Source organism: Herpailurus yagouaroundi, unplaced genomic scaffold, assembly GCF_014898765.1.
Source record: "Herpailurus yagouaroundi ecotype Mexico unplaced genomic scaffold, PumYag 139, whole genome shotgun sequence".
NCBI lineage: Eukaryota > Metazoa > Chordata > Mammalia > Carnivora > Felidae > Herpailurus > Herpailurus yagouaroundi.
In genome coordinates this window covers 19,137,023-19,156,096 of record NW_024412394.1, presented here as the reverse complement: position 1 = coordinate 19,156,096, position 19,074 = coordinate 19,137,023, and the positions used below count along the sequence as shown (strand labels likewise).

General features: G+C 42.7%; 1 protein-coding gene across 3 annotated transcripts in view; it reads left to right on the top strand.

Annotated features, from left to right (window-relative positions):
• Nucleotides 1–19,074, top strand: part of ELOVL5 (ELOVL fatty acid elongase 5) — a 74,438-nt gene that overhangs the window by 39,693 nt on the left and 15,671 nt on the right. For 2 of the 3 annotated variants that reach the window (XM_040473777.1, XM_040473775.1), the window contains 2 exons: nt 7,268–7,333; nt 10,382–10,569. In XM_040473777.1, coding sequence (XP_040329711.1) covers nt 7,276–7,333; nt 10,382–10,569 — 246 coding nt within the window. In that variant the 5' untranslated portion in view covers nt 7,268–7,275. Of the gene's footprint in view, nt 1–7,267; nt 7,334–7,909; nt 7,931–10,381; nt 10,570–19,074 lie in introns of those variants that run through there. The other variant, XM_040473776.1, reaches the window with a different exon arrangement.

Here is a 19,074-nt window from a genome sequence, read left to right as displayed (position 1 = left end):
TAGGTATCCCCAATAGATAATCATTGCACACATAGAACAAACTGGCGTACTTGCCCTTTGAGGGATGTGGGCTTTACCTGAGGAAGTGCAGAGTATGTTCCATAATACCTGGAAACATAAGTATCCAAGTTGAAGTTTGCTAAATGAGTTGTCAAGACAGCAAAGCTGTAAGAGGTCAAAGGGAGAGCCTTTGTAACACCTGATCTGGGCCTTAGAGAGGGGTTGGAAGTGAAGACCAGGGAGAGCAGAGAGGAAAGATCCATAGGTGATTGATTCACTGGAGGACAAAGCCACCAGAGTGACTCTGCTCCTTTGGAAGACTGTCCTTCTCCCACAGTGGCGAAAATAGTACCTCTTAAGTAACTGGTGACAACCAAGGATGGGGAGATGGGCACTTCTCTTTTAACCTGTCTGATCCTTAGTACCCATGTACTAAGGAAACCTGATTATTGCAATATTTAAAATCCACCCCTCCCCAAATTAAACATACCAGAATGAAGCTGTTCAGCTTTCTTTAGCCATGTGGCTAACCTGAAGCAGTCCTTTGTAGTGCATATTAGCGCCCGAATTTGGCAGTTATTTATCTGAAGCTCCAAATAGGACTGTGTTTTCTGTACATGTATGGTAAGACACATGCTTGTGTCAGAGTGTTAACAAGAGTTTCATATTTTATATTTTAATGTTAACATTTCTGAGCAAGGTATGGCTCATGTTCCTCCTCTCATTCTGGACCTGATTTTCTCCAACCTAGAGAAACCTTTTTACGTTCCGGAAACAGTGTTGTGACTACCAAATTAAAGCACTATTTGATTTTTCGTGTTATTGGCAGCCAACCTGAAGAATGTTCCCATGCCTGCTTAATGCAAGTTGACTGTTAAAGAGATGAATGGGTAGGAGAAGAAAAAACGGAGGGAAATTTCATCCTGAACCCTTACAGCTCATCAGCTCCAATGACTCATTTTTAGATGAACTGTGACAATTCAAAAAATAAATACAACAGGATATGATGGAAGTTATGCTAAACAGTAGTTAAACGTCTGCAGCAAACACATTTTTAAGCCAAAAACAATGTGACTCGAATGATACCACAGGAAAAGGAGTTTTCACAGCAAGCTGCCTGCTACCATTGCCTTAGCAGCAAGAAAAGCCAAGACTTGACTCTGAAGATCTTTCCTGCTGTGAGTTTAGGAAATTAACTTTCTTTACTATCATCATTTTTTAAAAAATCTTGTCTTTTAAAACCAATTTGCCCTAAGATCTTAGTACTTTACAGTTGCTGATCAGCCTTCCCGCTTCCTCCTGCTCCAGAGGTAAACAGCCAACATGATTCATGTTTGCATTCTCTTTTTTTTTTTTTAACATTGATTTATTTTTCAGAGACAGATCACAAGCAGGGGAGAGGCAGAGAGAGGGAGACACAGAATCTGAAGCAGGCTCCAGGCTCCAAGCTGTTAGCACAGAGCCCAGTGCAGGGCTTGAACTCACAAGCTGTGAGACCATGACCTGAGCCGAAGTCAGCTGTCTAACCAACCAAGCCACCCCGGCACCCCAGCGTTTGCATTCTTATCAAAACCAAAAGCTCATCTTGAGAACTGTGATGGAAGCAACTTTCTACACTGTCTCTCATTTACCCCAGCACCCTTTTATTGTCACACACACCTCCATTCTGTCACATTTTGTTGCCCCTCTTGGGACCCAAATAGAAAGAGAGAGGGGCACACTGATTTGCTTAAAAGCTTATTTTGATGTCTTTTTCCCCCCCCCCCAAACAGGCCTCTAGCAAATTCTTTGATAATAGATCAAAGAGAACACTCATGCTTATTTAAACTCATGCAGGTGATTCACCTGGGCATAACCCCCTCATGGAGGGAGCTGACAGATGGATTTTCCACATAAGCAGGGCTCTCTTTGGAGGATGCTGTTTTTGCCCTTTTTTTTGTTCTGCTTTCGTCAGTACGTCCAGGTTTCTGCATTTTGTGCAGTGGTAGTTCCGATGTTTTCTCTTACATTCAGGCCTGAGGCTCACCTCAGTCCTAAAACTCTTAGTATATGTGGCGGGAACTTGCACCAGGACACAGAGTTAATACTTGATTCAGATGCAGGTATGCTAAACTCTCTCACACCCTCTTATAATCTAGTAATTTATGGAAAGTGACCAGCCTTGATTAATCAGTTTCCTTAGTGAGATCCTTACAGTGAGGCGCAGTTATAATACAGTTGCATTGTTACCAAAGACATTCCAGAATTTGATAGTAGGAAGTGGCTTTCAACTCAGGGTGTCTTTTGGAAAATGTGCATAAAAGAGGAATAATTTAAAATCTATTCTAATTTACCTGCCTCTGTTTCCTACCCTTATCCCATTTTTATTGTCCTTATTTTCTGTGTGTGGCCTATGAACTGGTGAACACTTTGAATACTGTTAAGATTGGAATTTATTTTTAACAGATCCTGTTCCTCCCTATCGTGACCTGTAATTCTGGGAAGCCTTGTAGTTTGAGTGGGCATCAGAGACTTAGGGTTACAGAGGATGGGGAAGCGATGCTTGGCTTGATTTCAGCATGATCTGGTTCCTGAGAGGTGCTGACCATGCCCTTTTCCTGTCTGTGTGGGGAACCAGCCAGACCAAAGAATGGCTTATTCTTTTGCTTCATTTAGGACCCAAGCTCCTCTTCCATGGGCCCAGTGCCTGGGCTTGGCCCCTGGTAGTACAATTGTACAGAACAGCTGTGTTCCCACTTGGCCAGCTTGCCCAAGCTGCTGGTAGGATGATTCAGGTTATTGAGAAGTGATGTCTCTGGCCCGTGGGTGGCTTGGATGACAGGGGACAAGCCGCAGACCTGGCAGTACGTTTGAATGTCTTGTGCAAAGTGGGTCATGCCATTCCCAGGATTCCAGATCACTAGCAAAGTGTTGGGTTTTGCCCTTTGCCCCTCCTGTTCCTTTAGAAAAGTGCAAGACTGTCGAGGTGGGCCCACAGGCCACTCAGCAAGTGCCCAATTCACCCAGCAGGGTGCACCAGCCCAGCCTGGCAGTGAAGAATTCATTTGCTGAGACCTTTTGTACTGTTCCCATGGCACGGCAGATAGGCTCAGCAAGGGAGATGAGGAGAAAAAGGGCATGGTGCTGGCAGGCAGGCTGCAGCCAGGAGGATGAGGGGACGGTGGCAGCGAGAGCAATTAAGGTTTGGCATCTTCTGTTCTCCGCCTTTGGGGCACATGCTCTCTGCAAGTTGTACCATGTGGTTGCTTTCTGTGGACCAGCACTGAGTGAGCTCCGGGTGCCAGGCGTGGAGTGGGGGACAGAAGGCCTCCTTCACTGCTGACATCCACTACCCCTGGCCTAGCCTGGGGCCTCTGAGCATGCCAGGCACCCGCTGATCTTGGAGCCATTGCATTCTCCTGTCACTCTAACTGGAATGCCCTGTGCTTTGATGCTGTGTCCACCCGGGTGCCTGCCTGCTCTCTTGTCACTTTCTCTAACTACGTTTTCCAAAGTAGTTCGTGCTCCATGGTCCCACCCCCTTTCCCCTGCTATATGATGTTCTTGCTGATAGTCATTCTACATAACAGATTATCTGTACATGTGTATGCGTGTGTGTGTGTGTGTGTATGTGTGTGTGTGTGTGTGTGTATTTCTCCGTCATCCTGGAATTCTGTCTTGTTCCCTGCTCCATCCCTCAGGGCCTTCATGCCTGGCATGTAGTAGGCGCTTGGTAAGTGGACGGTGTGGGTGAGAAAGTGACTATATGGTGCGGGGGGATGCTGGATGCGTGGTTGGCTGGACAGAACCGGAGCGTACGCTGAGTCAACAATGAAAGTAAACCTTGGGTGACTGTCTCTTGGTAACCTGTGAAAATAACAAACAACCATGTCTATGGTATGTGTCCGGCTGTGGGCATGGTGGGGGAGAGTTTGAGGGAAACATTTAACACGTCAAGAATCCAGCCCAGAATTGGGCCTGTGGTTCACAGTCAGGACTCTGCTGACTGAGGACCTGTGTGCCAGGCGCCTCCTCTGCCCTTCCTTTCTCCTCCCCCTTCACTGTAGACGTTTCAGGAGTAATGCACCACTCTCTTGTTACTCTCCATGTGTGTCCTTTCAGAGAGGTTTGGCTGGCTGCTTCGTATGTTCCTAAATTTGACTGGGAGAAGTTCTGCCAACCTAAGACAAGAATTCCCAAGCTAAGAAGAAATGCAGTCTAAGAACAGATGTGCTGTTTGTGAGAAAATCACCTCTTGTGTGTGCTTTTGTAAGGATGTTTCATCTTAGAAAGACAGAAGAGTGCTCTGTGCCTGCCAGCTTCTGAGGGGTTTCTGTGCAGCATGGGTTTAGCCTGGGATTACTCAGGACAGATGGCTTGTGACAGAATTCTTTAATATCTCCAAATACTAAATTTCACAGTTTCTTCTGGTAACCTGCTGCTGGCTTCCATATTCTTGGACTGAAACTTTACCTTATGTTTAGTCAAGCTGCTTTTCTGTTGCTGTGACAGTAGCCTGGATTGTCACATTGAACTATGTGCTAGGCATTGGTCTTAGGACGATAGGTCATTCTACCATTTTCTCCAAGACCGCTGATGTCCCCACCCCACCCCCCACCCCCTGCCAACCCCTTTCTACGGATCTGTTTCCAATCGTTTTTAACATTTTTTCCTTCTTATGTTGTTCTTGTATCCTTATGTTAAAAAAGGGTGGGGTGTGCCTGGGTGGCTCAGTGTCCGACTTTGGCTCAGGTCATGATCTCGCAGTCCATGAGTTCAAGCCCCACATCAGGCTCTGTGCTGACAGCTTGGAGCCTGGATCCTGCTTCAGATTCTGTGTCTCCTTCTCTCTCTGCCCCTCTCCCACTCATGCTCTGTCTGTCTGTCTCTCTCTCTCTCTCTCTCAAAAAATAAACATTAAAAAAGAAAAAGTGGTTACAGCCCCTCTGAAAGTCCTCTTGGTTAAAATCTAGAATGATTCCCTTATTGCTTTTGTCAGGTAGTTTCCTAATGTTAGATCCCAGAATACTGTTACTTGAGTGTTATCTTCATGGCTTGCTATTAAGTATGCAACTTGTTTTAGTATGCATTATTCTAACATCTACTCATTTGCCAGATGAGTTTTGGTCTTGGTTTATAGCATCTGGCTTCTTCCTGCACCACGAAGGTCTAGTTTGTTCTGGGTGTCTAGGTATGCTCCTTTGTGTCTGTTCCTATCCCTCGTACATAGTAAGTGCTTGATAATTTGTGTATCTGATTAGTATGTTCATTTTAGCCTTGTCTTCCCTGTTCAGACAATGCCTCACACTGACCAGCTCCTCTCTCATGTGATGTTATCAACATACCCACCTTCCATTGCTGTCCCCATAGGGGGTGTTAGGACTTGAAGGGGACATTGTGGGTGGGTTTCATGATGACTGGGGGCTCACTGATAGTATTGAGTACACAGGGGTCAGGGATGGAAGGCCAGCAGTGCCCCTCCTGAGAAGTGCCAATGGCCACAGATGGTTGGCAGTATTCATTATGGAGTTGAACCTATTGCAGACATACAGTAGGAGACCTTTATTGAGGGCTCACTGCATGCCTGGCACTGCTCTCAAGGTCTTACATATATTAAGTCATTTGATTTTCTTAACCTTTGAGGCAATTACTTTACATTTCCCCCCATTTTATAGATAGAAGGTTAAATAACTTGTCCAAAGTCACATTGCTAATAGGTGGAAAAATGGGTTTCAAACCCAAACTGTGTGATGAAGAGCCCAGCACTGGGCCACCTAATCACCTGCTAACCTGTTATGCCTCTATACCTGCTCTCAGCCCCTTTGTGTTTAATACCTGAGTTTTATATGTGTAATGAGCTCCATTATAAGCTATATACCCATTAAGTAATAGCCGGATCTAGATTTCAAACTGTTGTGGAAGAGGTGGGTTTGTCCCCGGTGGGCAGCTTATCCATCAGTAATTCATCCAGTAGTCATGGTGTTCACCACCTCATTCCTCCTTGTGCTTGTTTGCTCTGATCGGAGGCAAAGGGGACGGTCCACGATCCATCACAGTTGAAGCTAACTGTATTAGAGTGATTTTTTTTTTTAATTTTTTTTTTCAACGTTTATTTATTTTTGGGACAGAGAGACAGGGCATGAACGGGGGAGGGGCAGAGAGAGAGGGAGACACAGAATCGGAAACAGGCTCCAGGCTCTGAGCCATCAGCCCAGAGCCTGACGCGGGGCTCGAACTCACGGACCGCGAGATCGTGACCTGGCTGAAGTTGGACGCTTAACCGACTGCGCCACCCAGGCACCCCGAAGGTAGACGTGTAACTACTGGGAGGAGACAGTATCTCTAAGATGTTTCAAGTGAAGGCAAGCAGGTAGTATGTACTCCCCTTGATATAACATTGTTTTCCGTTTAATTTTTTTTACTGTGGCCTCCACAGCAAGAGTATATTTTATATTACAACAGAGTACATAGTACTTATACATCATCATACTAATGTAATACAGTAACACTGAAGACAGGAAAATGTTCATTCTCACTAGGGACAAAGCAGTCTTGGTTATTATTTCTATTATTACTAATAAAATTATTAATGCTAAGGTGACCTATCATCTATTAATGGATTGAAATCCACAATTGTAAAAACACCCATTTGGCATCACTCCTTTTGTGCTCAGAAGAGAAAAATCTCTAGAGGTATGTCCAAGAAAAGTTACCATTAGGGTCCTTTGAAAAGTGGGGCTTTGGGATTGTGGTTGGAGCAAAGCGATGAAATTTTTTTTACCATCTCTTTTCATTTTTAATATTTGAATTTTTTATCATGGACATGAAGTATTTTTAAATAATAATTGAGGCAAATAGCAAATCTCTGTACTGTGGCCTTCCTTTCCTAACATGGCTCTTCCTGTCTTGGCTACAGTCTTTCCTCAAGCTTTGGTTCTTGCCCAGATGGGATCGTCTCCCGTCTGCCACCTTTTTCAGCCCGGTTCCACTCTTCTCCCCACTGAGATTCCAGCTTCACGGGAAGCATTTTTATGGAACTGCGAAAAGAAGTTCAGAAAACTGGCACTTCATTTATAACGTGAATTCACGAATTTCTGTCTTTACTTTTGATTTCCAAATTAGACCTAGCACACAAGTTACTTTGGGAATTCAAAAAAAAAAAAAGTTTGAACATAACCTTGTCCATAGCACATCTTTGAAAAGAATTTGTTCTTGTTCTTTTATGAAAAAAACACTGTATAAAAAGCATTTTGAGTAGAGATTAATCAATGTCTGTTTTTCTTAATAGGTTTTAAAATGGAAAATTTTGATGCATCACTTAGTACCTATTTCAAGGCATTGCTAGGCCCCCGAGGTAAGGTGGTTTTTGGTTTTGCTCCCCTCCCTTTAGAGACACTTATAAATATTGCATGAAGAGATTCTAGAAAACATTAGCGTCTTCTGTGATAAGACCAGTGCTTTGTCCTGGATAACAAGGGGCTTGGAGAAGTCCTGTGACACTCTTGTAGCAGTGCAGTGTCCCCTGTGATACAGCTGCTGTGACCCTCTGGTGACGTTAGCTGGAGATCATATTGTGCTGGAAAGCTTGTAGCCTGAGAATGCTGCACATTTCACCATTATTGGTGCTGGGTTTTCCTCAGTTCTTCTGAGTACCCAGCTGAAACTGGTTTCCAAAATGCACTGCTGTGGTGGTTTAAAACTCTTCCCCTTTTATAATTTTCAGGGCTTATTGTCCTTTCACGTTGTGTCACATCAGTGGGTAAATACATACACCTGATCTCACTTTTTATGCTTAATCGTTTTGTTTCCTTTTAGGAAGTAAATCGGCTCCATGTTGCTTTTTTTGAATGTCATCTGTCATGTCTCTTGATGTGTGTATAAAGAAGGAACTTTATAGGTTCACAGAAAGAGTCATTAAAAAACTGCAAGAAGCTTTTAAACAAATGAAAAGGTTGTCAGTTTCATTTACGATTTTTAAAGTACAAAAGAAAGCAAAAGAAACTGCATTTCTTAGTATGGTAGAGATAAAACATGGGTGTGGAGAAACAGTCTAATTGATAAGACCTCTTTGGAGGGTAGTTGTGTCTTCCATTGAAATCAAAAAGCACATGCCTTTTGACTCTGCTATTTGACTCCTAAGACTTGATCCTATAGCTAATCTTGATCATTATTGCAAAGATGTGAATAAGGATACTCCTTTATAGCATTGCTTGTAAAGATTGGAAATAATCTACATGCCCATCAGTAGGGGAACTGATTCAGTAAGTTAGCGTACAGCCAAATGAGCAAAACCAAATTAGATCATTTTTTTATGTGTTCTTGGGTTGAGATAATGCCTTATTTCAGCTTCATAGAGCAAAAAAAGTCCAACTTTAAATGGCTGAAACAGTAACAAAAATGAGCCGTTTACATTATCAAGATTGAGCAACTCCTGAGTTATTTCAGGGACCCAGCACACTTGTTCTTGTCATTTTCTGCTTCACATTCTCAGTATATCAGCAGTTCTGCCCTTGGAAAAGTCCCTCCACCTTTCATGGTTACTGGATGACCACAGCAGCTCCAGGCAGCACCTACGGAGGAGGAGGGAAAAATCTGTTCATTTGCATGCCTTTAAGAAGGAAACTCTTCACCAGGGCCTTTCACCCAGCTGTCATCTCCTCAAAGCTCAGTGGCCACAACTGCTTCACATGCCGTTGTCTGAACAAGTCACCAGAGAGTGGGCGAGGGCTGCCATGGTTGGCTAGATCCCTAGAGATTTACTGCCTGGGGACACCGTTGGGGCAGCCAGCCGCTCTGGCAGCACTTGGCAGTACGGACGGAGGCTGGATACTTGTAGACACGGCCTTACAAGATTTTAAAAGCAAGGTGTAAAAAAATAAAATAAGATGTAAGATAGAACATCAAATAAAAGGAAATGAGAGGGTTTTGTGTGTACATTTATTGTGTTTGTGATATGTATGTACACACAAGCATATGTAACTGTCTAATGTTAGTTGCTGTGTGGGAACTTGCTTTCTCACAGTTGACAGCCAGGGCCTAGAGCTGAGAACAAAAGGTGCTCCGAATCTCCTCCTTAAGTTCACTGTGGCCAGCCACCTCCCTGAAGGACTTCTAAGAACTACCAGTTCAGCAGATCTGTGGTAACCCCCTCTACCACCTTAGCATAAGTAGCGGGGAGAGGGTGGAGGGCATCTCCTCTTAAGCCAAGAGAGGAGCACTACAGAGAAACCCAGGGAGAATTTAGAATGTCTCTAAGAAAGGAGACTGACAATCCATTCCCCAAATGGATGGGTGCTCTTCCTGCAAGATCAAGAGAAAAAGCATTGGAGAATGTAGCAAGATGGTCCAGTCAGGAGGTCCAAGAAGGAACAGAGACTTTCCCCACTAGATGCTGCTTCTCTGAAGCTGCAGAAGGCGAAAACTGCATGCGCCTCTGAGCTCCAGAGTGGGTGGCCTTAGAGGGTAGATCAGATTGAGGAGCAATAGGTTTTGGGGGCTCATCAAAGTAGCATGCAGACGGGAACATGCTGCGGAAGTGGCTTCCTGGGAGTCAGCCACAGGCAGAAGTTGACTCTTGCAGGGGACAGGTTAACGCCTAGGGGGTCTGGCTGCCAGAGAGTTTCTCCCCATCCAAGGAGAGGGCTGTCAGATTGCTGCTGGCAACTCTGTGGAACCAATCTTCCTCCTCTCTGCCTAGGAAAAGGGTGGGGGAAGGGAGATCTGTCCTGCACCTGTAGCGCCCCCTCCCCTGCCCCGAATCAGTGTAGGTCTTCCCTCTCAAGCTTCTGCTGCTCACATGGTTCCTTAAATAGTCACTTCACTGTCATTACTGCCTTGTCTTTTTTTTTTTCTTTAAAATTATTGTCCTCTCTGCTGTTGACCATTGCACTCATAGCAGATGCTGCCTTTCTAATCAGTAATTGTTGCTAAGCTAGATAAATAGCATGTTTTCTCTGAGTCTGCACATGCTGGGCAGACTGGCAGACACTTGACTTAAGATGAGGACTTTGGAGTTCAAAGACTGCCATTTCTGGAGTTTCATTACCCTGTCTGTGCATCATTCAGCAGATCTGGTCCATAAATACAGTTAGTAGAAACTTTAGCTTTGTCCTTGCTTTCTTTAAGATGCTTTGGAAAGGATTTTTTTTAATGTTTTTATTTTATGTAGAAGCCATGCATGATATACATGTTATTATTCAGAACATGTAACAAAGAGCTTCACCTTATATGACAAATATTGAAAACTCCTGCTTCCTCTTCCAACTGCTTTGCTGGCATTAGGAGCTTGAGTATTCGATGACTGTTACAAAATTATGGGGAAAGATTTTTAATGTTTGAAAAAAGTTGTGGTTTTTTATCTGCCTTATTAATCACTGTGTGTTTTCCTTTTATTATTTTCCAGATACCAGAGTAAAAGGATGGTTTCTTCTGGACAATTATATACCTACTTTTATCTGCTCTGTCATATACTTACTAACTGTATGGCTGGGACCAAAATACATGAAGAATAGGCAGCCATTCTCTTGCCGGAGAATTTTAGTGGTGTATAACCTTGGCCTTACATTGCTGTCTCTCTATATGTTCTGTGAGGTAGGTCTCTTCCTTAAATGCGTTCCAGTCGCCGTCCTGAATTGTGTTCCTAAATGAAGAAGGGCAGTGTGTCAGGGGTGGGATGGGTGCACCTGGAGGTCAAATACATGACTCCATTTTGAGTATGTTTTAAAATTGATTTTTCAAAATGCAAGAGTTGTTTGTACAAATATGCCTTTTAGAACATCTAAAATAGCCTTTGCTATTGATTGTTTGGTTATGTTTCATATTCAGAATTAAATATTTTCAGAAATACTTTTACACAAGCAGAGCAAAGAATGGCAAATGAACAAAATGTGAAAAAAACAGACCTGTGAACGTTTTATTGTTGAGCATTTAATAAATGCAGGGTTCTCATTTGGAGGTGGGGAGGAAGGAAGTGGGTGGCAGTTGTGTTCAGTGTGCGTTATGGTAAGTCAGCCTCTCGCCTGGTCTGATAACTGTAAATAGCTTTGAGATTTGACAAGTTATTTTTTTAGAAGCTAAGAAGAGAGGATAGTGAGATCTGCGTTTAGGATTTGAATGGTCTAAGTTGGGGCCAAGTTATTTTTTCTGTGTAACTGGGATGTTGAAAGCCATGTTTGATGATCTCAAAGGCTAGCATTGTAGCTGAAGTAAAAAGGAAAGAAACTGGAATCAAAACTTAGGTCCTCCCTCTTTCCCGCAGTTATGTAACACAGCCTTCAAAGCCAAGCGGGGGAGGGAAGCTGCCCTCCAAGGGTAAGCACGGCCTCTGTACATTTTTAGGCGAGGGGACTTCACCTTTCAGGCTTGCAACACAAATGCCTCACCACACAAAACTGTCGCTGAATCTCTGGGTGGGGAATTAAGCCATACATAAACATTTGCAAGCACTCTCATTTAGCTTTTTGACCTTTTATGGTGGCTTTAATTCTCCATGGGATAGTAAAGAAGAAATGGGGGAGGTGAGGGAGGGGAGAAACCAGGATCAATCTTGAAATTAGTGTTTAGAGGAAAGCATGAACCCCCCCCCCCCCTTCAGCCGCAGGCCTCTCCATCTCTGTCTGCATGTGGCCGTGTGCAAGAGCGTGTCTGGGTTCATACGCCGGTGTGAAACACTGTCTGATTGCGAGAGGTATTGATTGGACCTGGGCCAGGTCTGTGTCCTGTTCTCCCAGGTAGGTTTCAGAAGGCAGCGAAAGAGTTTACGATTAGAACGGTAGATGCTACTATCATTACTTTTATGCTTGGTACTCTGTGAAATGCTTACAACCTCCCTTTTTGCTTTTTTCTGTCTTGTTCTAGAATGAAGGCAGTTTAATTAGCCTCCAAGGTGGATATTGCAGGACTGGAGGCAGGGATAGTGCACAGGAGTGTCTCCCGGGCCCAGCACTGTGCACATCTCTGTGTTTAAGGAACAAAAGTGCAGCAGGTTGTCAGGTTTTTCAGAGTGAACTGTTTACTTTCCTACAATTGATAGATGATACAGCCATTTCCTTAAGAAAGCTTTTATAGAGTTTATTATTATGCATAACAATATTCTAGACAAAAAAATATTTAAGATTATTAAATCTTCTAGTGGTTAAGGATCTGCCTTTTCTGTTTCCCAAACCCTGGAGACAGAGCTATAACCTCATCATTTCACCTCTCTCAAACAGATAATTCTTGGGTAAAGAGGGGAAGCAAAGTGTTGTATAAATTGCTGCTGTGTGCAGGTGACTGAACTTGGAAGGGTCGAGAAGCACCGTAGTAGGAAATACAGATTTTCCCTGACAGTTTGGTGAGGACTAGAGAAGACGTTGAGCAGTCTCAGCACTGGATAAAGAGGCTTAAGAAATATACAGTCGGAAAACAATTTTAACTCCTGATTTAGAGTGAGTACATTAAGCAGTAATAATAATAATTCCTTGGGGTGCCTGGGTGGCTCAGTTGGTTAAGTGTCCAACTTCAGCTTTGATCATGATCTCACAGCTCATGAGTTCGAGCCCCGTATCAGGCTATGTGCTGACAGCTCAGAGCCTGGAGCCTGCTTCGGATTCTGTGTCTCCCTCTCTGTTTCCCTCCCCGCTCATGTTCTGTCTCTTTCTCTCAAAAATTAATAAATGTTAAAAAAGATTTTAAAAAGTGTTTCAAAAAAACAATTCCTTAAATCAAGTTTCTAAAAATAAACCCAAATCAGATCTGCCTGAGTTTAAAACAAGCCCTGGTACTTCCCAAGTTAGATAGTATTTACGTTTGATGTTTGTGTGACTTTTTTTCTGTATTTGCATAAACCCATCAATAATATCACTGTAACATAACCTTTGTCAATTTTTTCATTTCATTTTAGCTACTGTTTTTCTTTAACTTAGCATTTATATTCCACTGAATATTAAAACATAGGAGGGTAGGGGCGCCTGGGTGGCGCAGTCGGTTAAGCATCCGACTTCAGCCAGGTCATGATCTCGCGGTCCGTGAGTTCGAGCCCCGCGTCGGGCTCTGGGCTGATGGCTCAGAGCCTGGAGCCTGTTTCCGATTCTGTGTCTCCCTCTCTCTCTCTGTCCCTCCCCCGTTCATGCTCTGTCTCTCTCTGTCCCAAAAATAAATAAACGTAAAAAAAAAAAAAAAAAACATAGGAGGGTAGTCATGGGGTTTTATGACCAAACAAAGTGAGGAGGGGACAGATCCCAGTTGGGCCCCTCATCCCACAGAAAAGTCCCAAGAGCTGGAGCCATTTGTCTGCGGTCACACGGTTGGCAGGGTTGGCAGGGTCATGATTATTAGTCGTTATTTACCCTTCTGCTTATCTGTATACTTGGGTCCATAAGGAATTTAAAAAATAAATACGTAGTCATTGATATTTGTGTGTATTTAATCCTGTGGCATGAATTCACAGCTGCCTTGGCAAGTTCTAGGCTAATACAAATAAAATTAACTGTCACTCACAGGAGACAAAGAGAAATCTTGAAAGAAGGAAGGTAACAAGGAAGTAAAAGGGGGAGAGTCATTATAGCTTTAAAATTACCAGAAGAAGGAAAATAACAATGACTTTTAAAACTGTGAAACAGAGTTTAAAATGTAGAAAAAATTTAGACTTGTTTATAGTTAATGCATTTGATAGCAAGAAAATTGAAAGGAGAGACATGGCATTACTTCTTATTACCTCATGAGCTTGGTGTTTTATTTCTAAGAAAATGTTTCTGGATCCCCGATTTGAACAGTGGTATGTTTTAGATTGAAAGTCTAGCGCTTTATGGCAAGCCTTTTAACTTTTACGTATTAAATTAGGTGTTACCTAAAATCACAGTGACGAGGCTCAGAAATAAAATTTCAGTTAATAGAAAACAGCTTGGTTTGTGTCACTCACCATTGTAAATCTCTATCCTTAGTAGCAAATATAAAAATCTTATGTGCCTCTGAGAGGCAGGGCATATTTCATGCTTTATCGAAGCCCCACTGTTTCTCCAAACTATCTGTATGTCCCCGAGGTCCAGATTGAGAACCCCCAACCAGACAATGCCAGATGTGGCTTTTCCTCATCATGTGGTGTATGTCCAAGTTGGACTTGTTTCCACTGTCCCCTCTGGCAGGCTTTCTGAGCCACTTCTGACTCCTTTGTTAATGTGCCAAACATGGGAGTCCCACTCGGGCAGCTGCTGTATGCCAACCATTTTGGTATATCTGCTCTCCACCTGCCTCTGGCCTCTTGTCCCCCTAAGCTGAGAGAACCTCATTGCTTGGTTTGTTACAGTCCAAAAGGGAGCATCCCTGTTGATCAGCCTGGGTCTCGTGCACTCATCCTGGGACTCAGCAGTAGCTGCAGAGGAAGCAGGGTCAGTACTGCATGGTAGGCTTTGAACTTTAAGAACTTCTGGCCCCTTTCCTCAGGAGGAGACACTGATCTCTCAGCCTGCGCCTTCTGCTTAGCTCTACTCAAACCCCCCAATACCAGTGTCTTTCATTTTTCCCATCTACCCCCAAGAAACTTCCTTTCAGACCTAACCAAGCCCACCTCTATTTGACAGTCTCCATCTCATTCTTGAAAACCACTCAAGGATCAGTTCCCCTGTGAAGGCAGGAGGACACTGAGTCAGAAGACTCAAGCTCTAAAAGGCAGTGATTCTTTAGCCTCTCTTGTCTTCCTGCTATTCCCAACAAACATGACATATGGCTTTCCATTAAACCGCTCCGTGGGTGTGGCCTCTGCCTCCTGTCCCTCACACAGATGATGCACTTACAGGATGGCTGTAATCTCCGTGTCTCTTCCCTTTGTTAGTAGGGCTCCATCAAATGTATCCTGAGCATTGGGATAGAACAGTTGCAAATGCTAAAAGAAAAAAGAAAAGGCCTCAACCACCATTTTACTTTATTAACAACAAAAATCACAGATTACAAACAAGATTATTTTTTGAGTACTTATGTATCTGTATTCCCTTGCAGTCAGAACTGTCTCAAGCATTCAGAACATTTAACGTGTAATTTTAATACAACGATTGAGGGGCACCTGGGTGGCTCAGTCGTTTGCCTCTTCAGCTCAGGTCAAGATCTCACAATTCGTGGGTTCGAGCCCCACATCGGGCTCTGTGCTGACAACAAGCCTGGAGCCTGCTTCAGATTCTGTGTCTCCCTTTCTCTCTGCCCCTCCCCTGCTCTCACTTTGTGCCTCTCTCTCTCTCTCTCTCTCTCTCTCTCTCTCAAAGATATACATACATAAATAAGCAAGCAAGCAATGATTGATAGCTGACTGAATAGATGGATCTGGATTGGCATAGATCTAAAACGTATTCTTCTTTACCCTCTGAATTTTTTATTTTAAATTGTAATTTCAGGGGTGCCTGGGTGGCTCAGTTGGTTAAGTGTCCAACTTTGGCTCAGGTCATGATCTCACGGTCCATGAGTTTGAGCCCCGCGTCAGGCTCTGTGCTGACAGCTCAGAGCTTGGAGCCTGTTTCAGATTCTGTGTCTCCCTCTCTCTCTGCCCCTCCCCTGTTCATGCTCTGTCTCTTGTCTCAAAAATAAATAAACGTTAAAAATAAATAAATAAATAAATAAATAAATAAATAAATAAATAAATAAATTGTAATTTCAGAACTACTTCAGAATATGAAAAATAAAATCACATAAACAATATCTACCTCATAAATATTGATCTTTTATTATCAGTTTGAATTGTTTACTTAAAAAAGAAAATATTACAAAAATGCATCTGAAGTACAGTCCCTTCCCAAGTATAACTTCCTTCCAGAGTTCCTATGTTTCTTCTCTGGATGTATTTTTATACTTTTCAATACATATGTATGTATACTTGATAGCACGTAATATATTGTGAGGAATTTTTTTAACTTATGTAAATGGTTTACTGTGTCTACTCTTTCAAATAGCCTCCTTTTAGTCATTGTATTTTGAGATGAATCCATGTTGGAACTTACAGATTTAGGTAATTAATTTTAACTTCTTTATCATTTCAGTGTTACAATTTATCATACCATTTTGTGCAGTTCTCTTTGCATGGACATACAGGTTTCCAGTTGACAGTGTTATATTGAGTACTCTTGGTCTCCTTGTGCAAATGTCACTTGTTTTTGTTTGTTTTACCAGATATATACATAGGACTTTAATGACTGAATCTGATAGTCTCTTGTCTTTTAGTGGGGAAATTTAACCTATTTTCATTTAGTGTAGTGATTATTTTGGAATAATTTCTTTGACCTTTTTTGTGTGTGTACATTTCTTTTTTCATTTACTGATTTAAAAATCATTCCTTCTAATTGTATATTTTAGTGTTACCCATAAGTTTTGAATATGCCTTTATGATTTCATAAAGTCTAAAGTGAATTATTCTTTCTATCCTCCTGAGTAACACAGGACCTTAGAAGTTTCTGCTCTGATGCCATCTTCCATGTCTCGGTTGTCGTGTTGAGTCCCAGCGTGTTCCAAGTTCCTGAACAGTCATCATCTTTACACTCTGGGGTTGCTCTTCTCTGTGCTATTGACCTGTGAAATTCATTCTTGCCTTTGAGTCTCAGTTTTCTTCTTCTGGAGTAGTTCTTTCCTGTGAAGACTAAACTCTTAGTCTCCGTTTGAGCATCATTTTATTTGTCTCTAAGCTTGAATAGTATTTTAGTGGGGCATAGAATTCTAGATTATTTTTCTTCAGCACTTTGAAGATTTATTCCAGGGAGGTCAGCTGCAGTCTTGTTTTTGTTCATTTGTAGGTAATCTTTTTTGTTCCAGGTACTTGTTAAGTTGCATGAAAAACTAAAAACAGTTGCCTGGGTAGCCCTCTGCTTTCATGTAACTCATTCAGGACTTGTGAGCCTTCAGTCCAAAAGTTTACATATTCCATGAGTTGAGGAAAGTACTTTGCCATCGTTTGCTAGATTCTGGCCTCTCCTCCTCTCTCTGCTGTTAGACACATGCTAGATAGTCCCAGACTCCACACATGCTGTCTTTTGAATATTTGTGCCTCTTTATCTCTGTCCTCTGCATTCTTCTGATTCACCCACATTTTCATTTGTGTCTCCTGTCTCATCCATCTATTGAGTTTTTAAGTTCAAATGGCTGTATATCATTCATTTCTGAAAGTTTGCCACTTGTCTTTTGTTTCACTCCATAACGTAGGAGCATCGCGGGTCTTTTTTTCTCTGTGATCGAGATATGACAGTTCTCTCCAAACTTAACCATTTGTTTTCAGCCACATCTGTGAGGTCATACCTCTGGGAATAATTATTAAATCTTCGTGAAATCTCTTCTTTGAAAACAAAAAGAGTTTGGTGTTCTGGATAAGCATCCCAAACTAGTTGTGCTGGGTGGGGTTATCTCAGGTAATGTGTCTTCCCCAAGTCAAAGATTTTAAAAGGACTTCGATGTAGGCAAACTTCCTCCTTTCTGAATAATGCGTTGGGGAGGGGCCTCACCTTACAGTTAGGCATCAGAGGTGATGCACTTGTTTTGGAGGGTTCTGTGCAGCTTTTCTGTGTATGAGTTTGTAGTGGGGGAGTGGGTTCTGTTTTTGTTCAGTTTGCTGCATTGCCAGAACCAGACGTCCGTACTTTTTTTTCCTTTGCATCTTCTTTTGAAGACTTCTGATGCTTCTGATGCTTCTTTATTGGAAAGATGAAAGAAGTTTGCGAGATGGGTGTTCTGCTTGTGTCTTCTGACCTCTCTGTAATTGTGGGGTTGACACTGTTGAAGCAGCTAGGCAAGCACCTGACAGCCTGTTCCTCCCAGGGCTCTGGCTTTGAAGGTCCTGATAGAACCACAGAGCAGTTGCTTTGGAAACACTATATTCTAAACTGTCTTGTTTTTCTTTCCCTTCAGGCTTTCCTAAAATAGAAATAATATTGTGGGGAAATAGGATTTGGAAAAACACTGAAAAGACCTGGTAGTTGATCATTGAATTTTATTAAAAAAAAAAAAAAAGATTTTGTTTACTAAAGTACTTTGAAAACAATATTTACTATTCTGCTTTTCTCATTTAACAGAGGTATAGAGAAGTTCAATCATCTGGTGAGATTAATACTTCTCAGAAAGGCCTAATGATTGCCATAAAATAGTTCTCACTCTCGGTTCCCCTGCAATAGAAGCTCTTTGCTCAGAAGGAAACTTATCTCAATGAGTGGAAACACCCCACACAGTTATGCACCCTCAGTTGATCTGGCACTGCCCTGAGAGAATGCCTTATATTGGGCAAATGGAGAAAAGGATGCAGCCTTCCCTTCACTTCCCACACCCAGCAGAAAGGGGAGGATTACCTGCCAGTTGAGAGCAAGCTTTGGAGTTGGTCCAAAGCCAGGCCTGACACCTCTAAACTGACCCCACAAGCCTTTGGTGTAACTTGGCCTGGCGGCCTGGTGGCATGAGAAAACACATTACTTTACAAATCCTCAACCAAAGCAGACTTAATCTGCAAAGCAAGAGTTGGTAGATGGAGAGATGGAGATCTCTCTTTAAATTATTCAAAGGATGCCCTGGCTGGGGCTTCTGTAACAGGAGGGGCAACACCACCTCAGGCCTACTCATGGGCTTTCATGCTCTGGAAGCAGAAGGAGCAAACATCTGGCTAGAATCTTGGCAAAGATTTATATAGGTGCCTGCCTTACGCCAGGTAGTGGGCTAGCTCATTGACTGTTCATCACACTGCCACTGCCCTCTCTGTGGACGGAGACTTCCCAGGTAGGCCTGGGATTCAGGCCTGTGCCTTAAACCATTGTGCACCACTGTCTCAGGATGCTGAGTTTTAGCTTGAGGTCTTGCTCTCCCTAGCCACTAACATCCCCATGAAATATAAAATGAGCATTTCTGGCTGTATATGTGAAAGCAACTTAGTAGAAACCACTCCTCAGGAGGCCTGAAAAGTGAGAGAAAAGGACTACCAGCTTAAGAGGGCAGGGTGTAGGGTTCAGGGAAAAATGCCAGACCTACCTATTTTGGGTTTGGATGAGGACAAGCTGTTACTTTGTGCTTTGTTCTGAAGACTTTTCTAGTGTATAGAGCCTGTCCTTATGACTTAAGAGTATTTCATTCAGCAGTAACCCAAGGGTGTTTCTGGTAATAAGGAAAAAA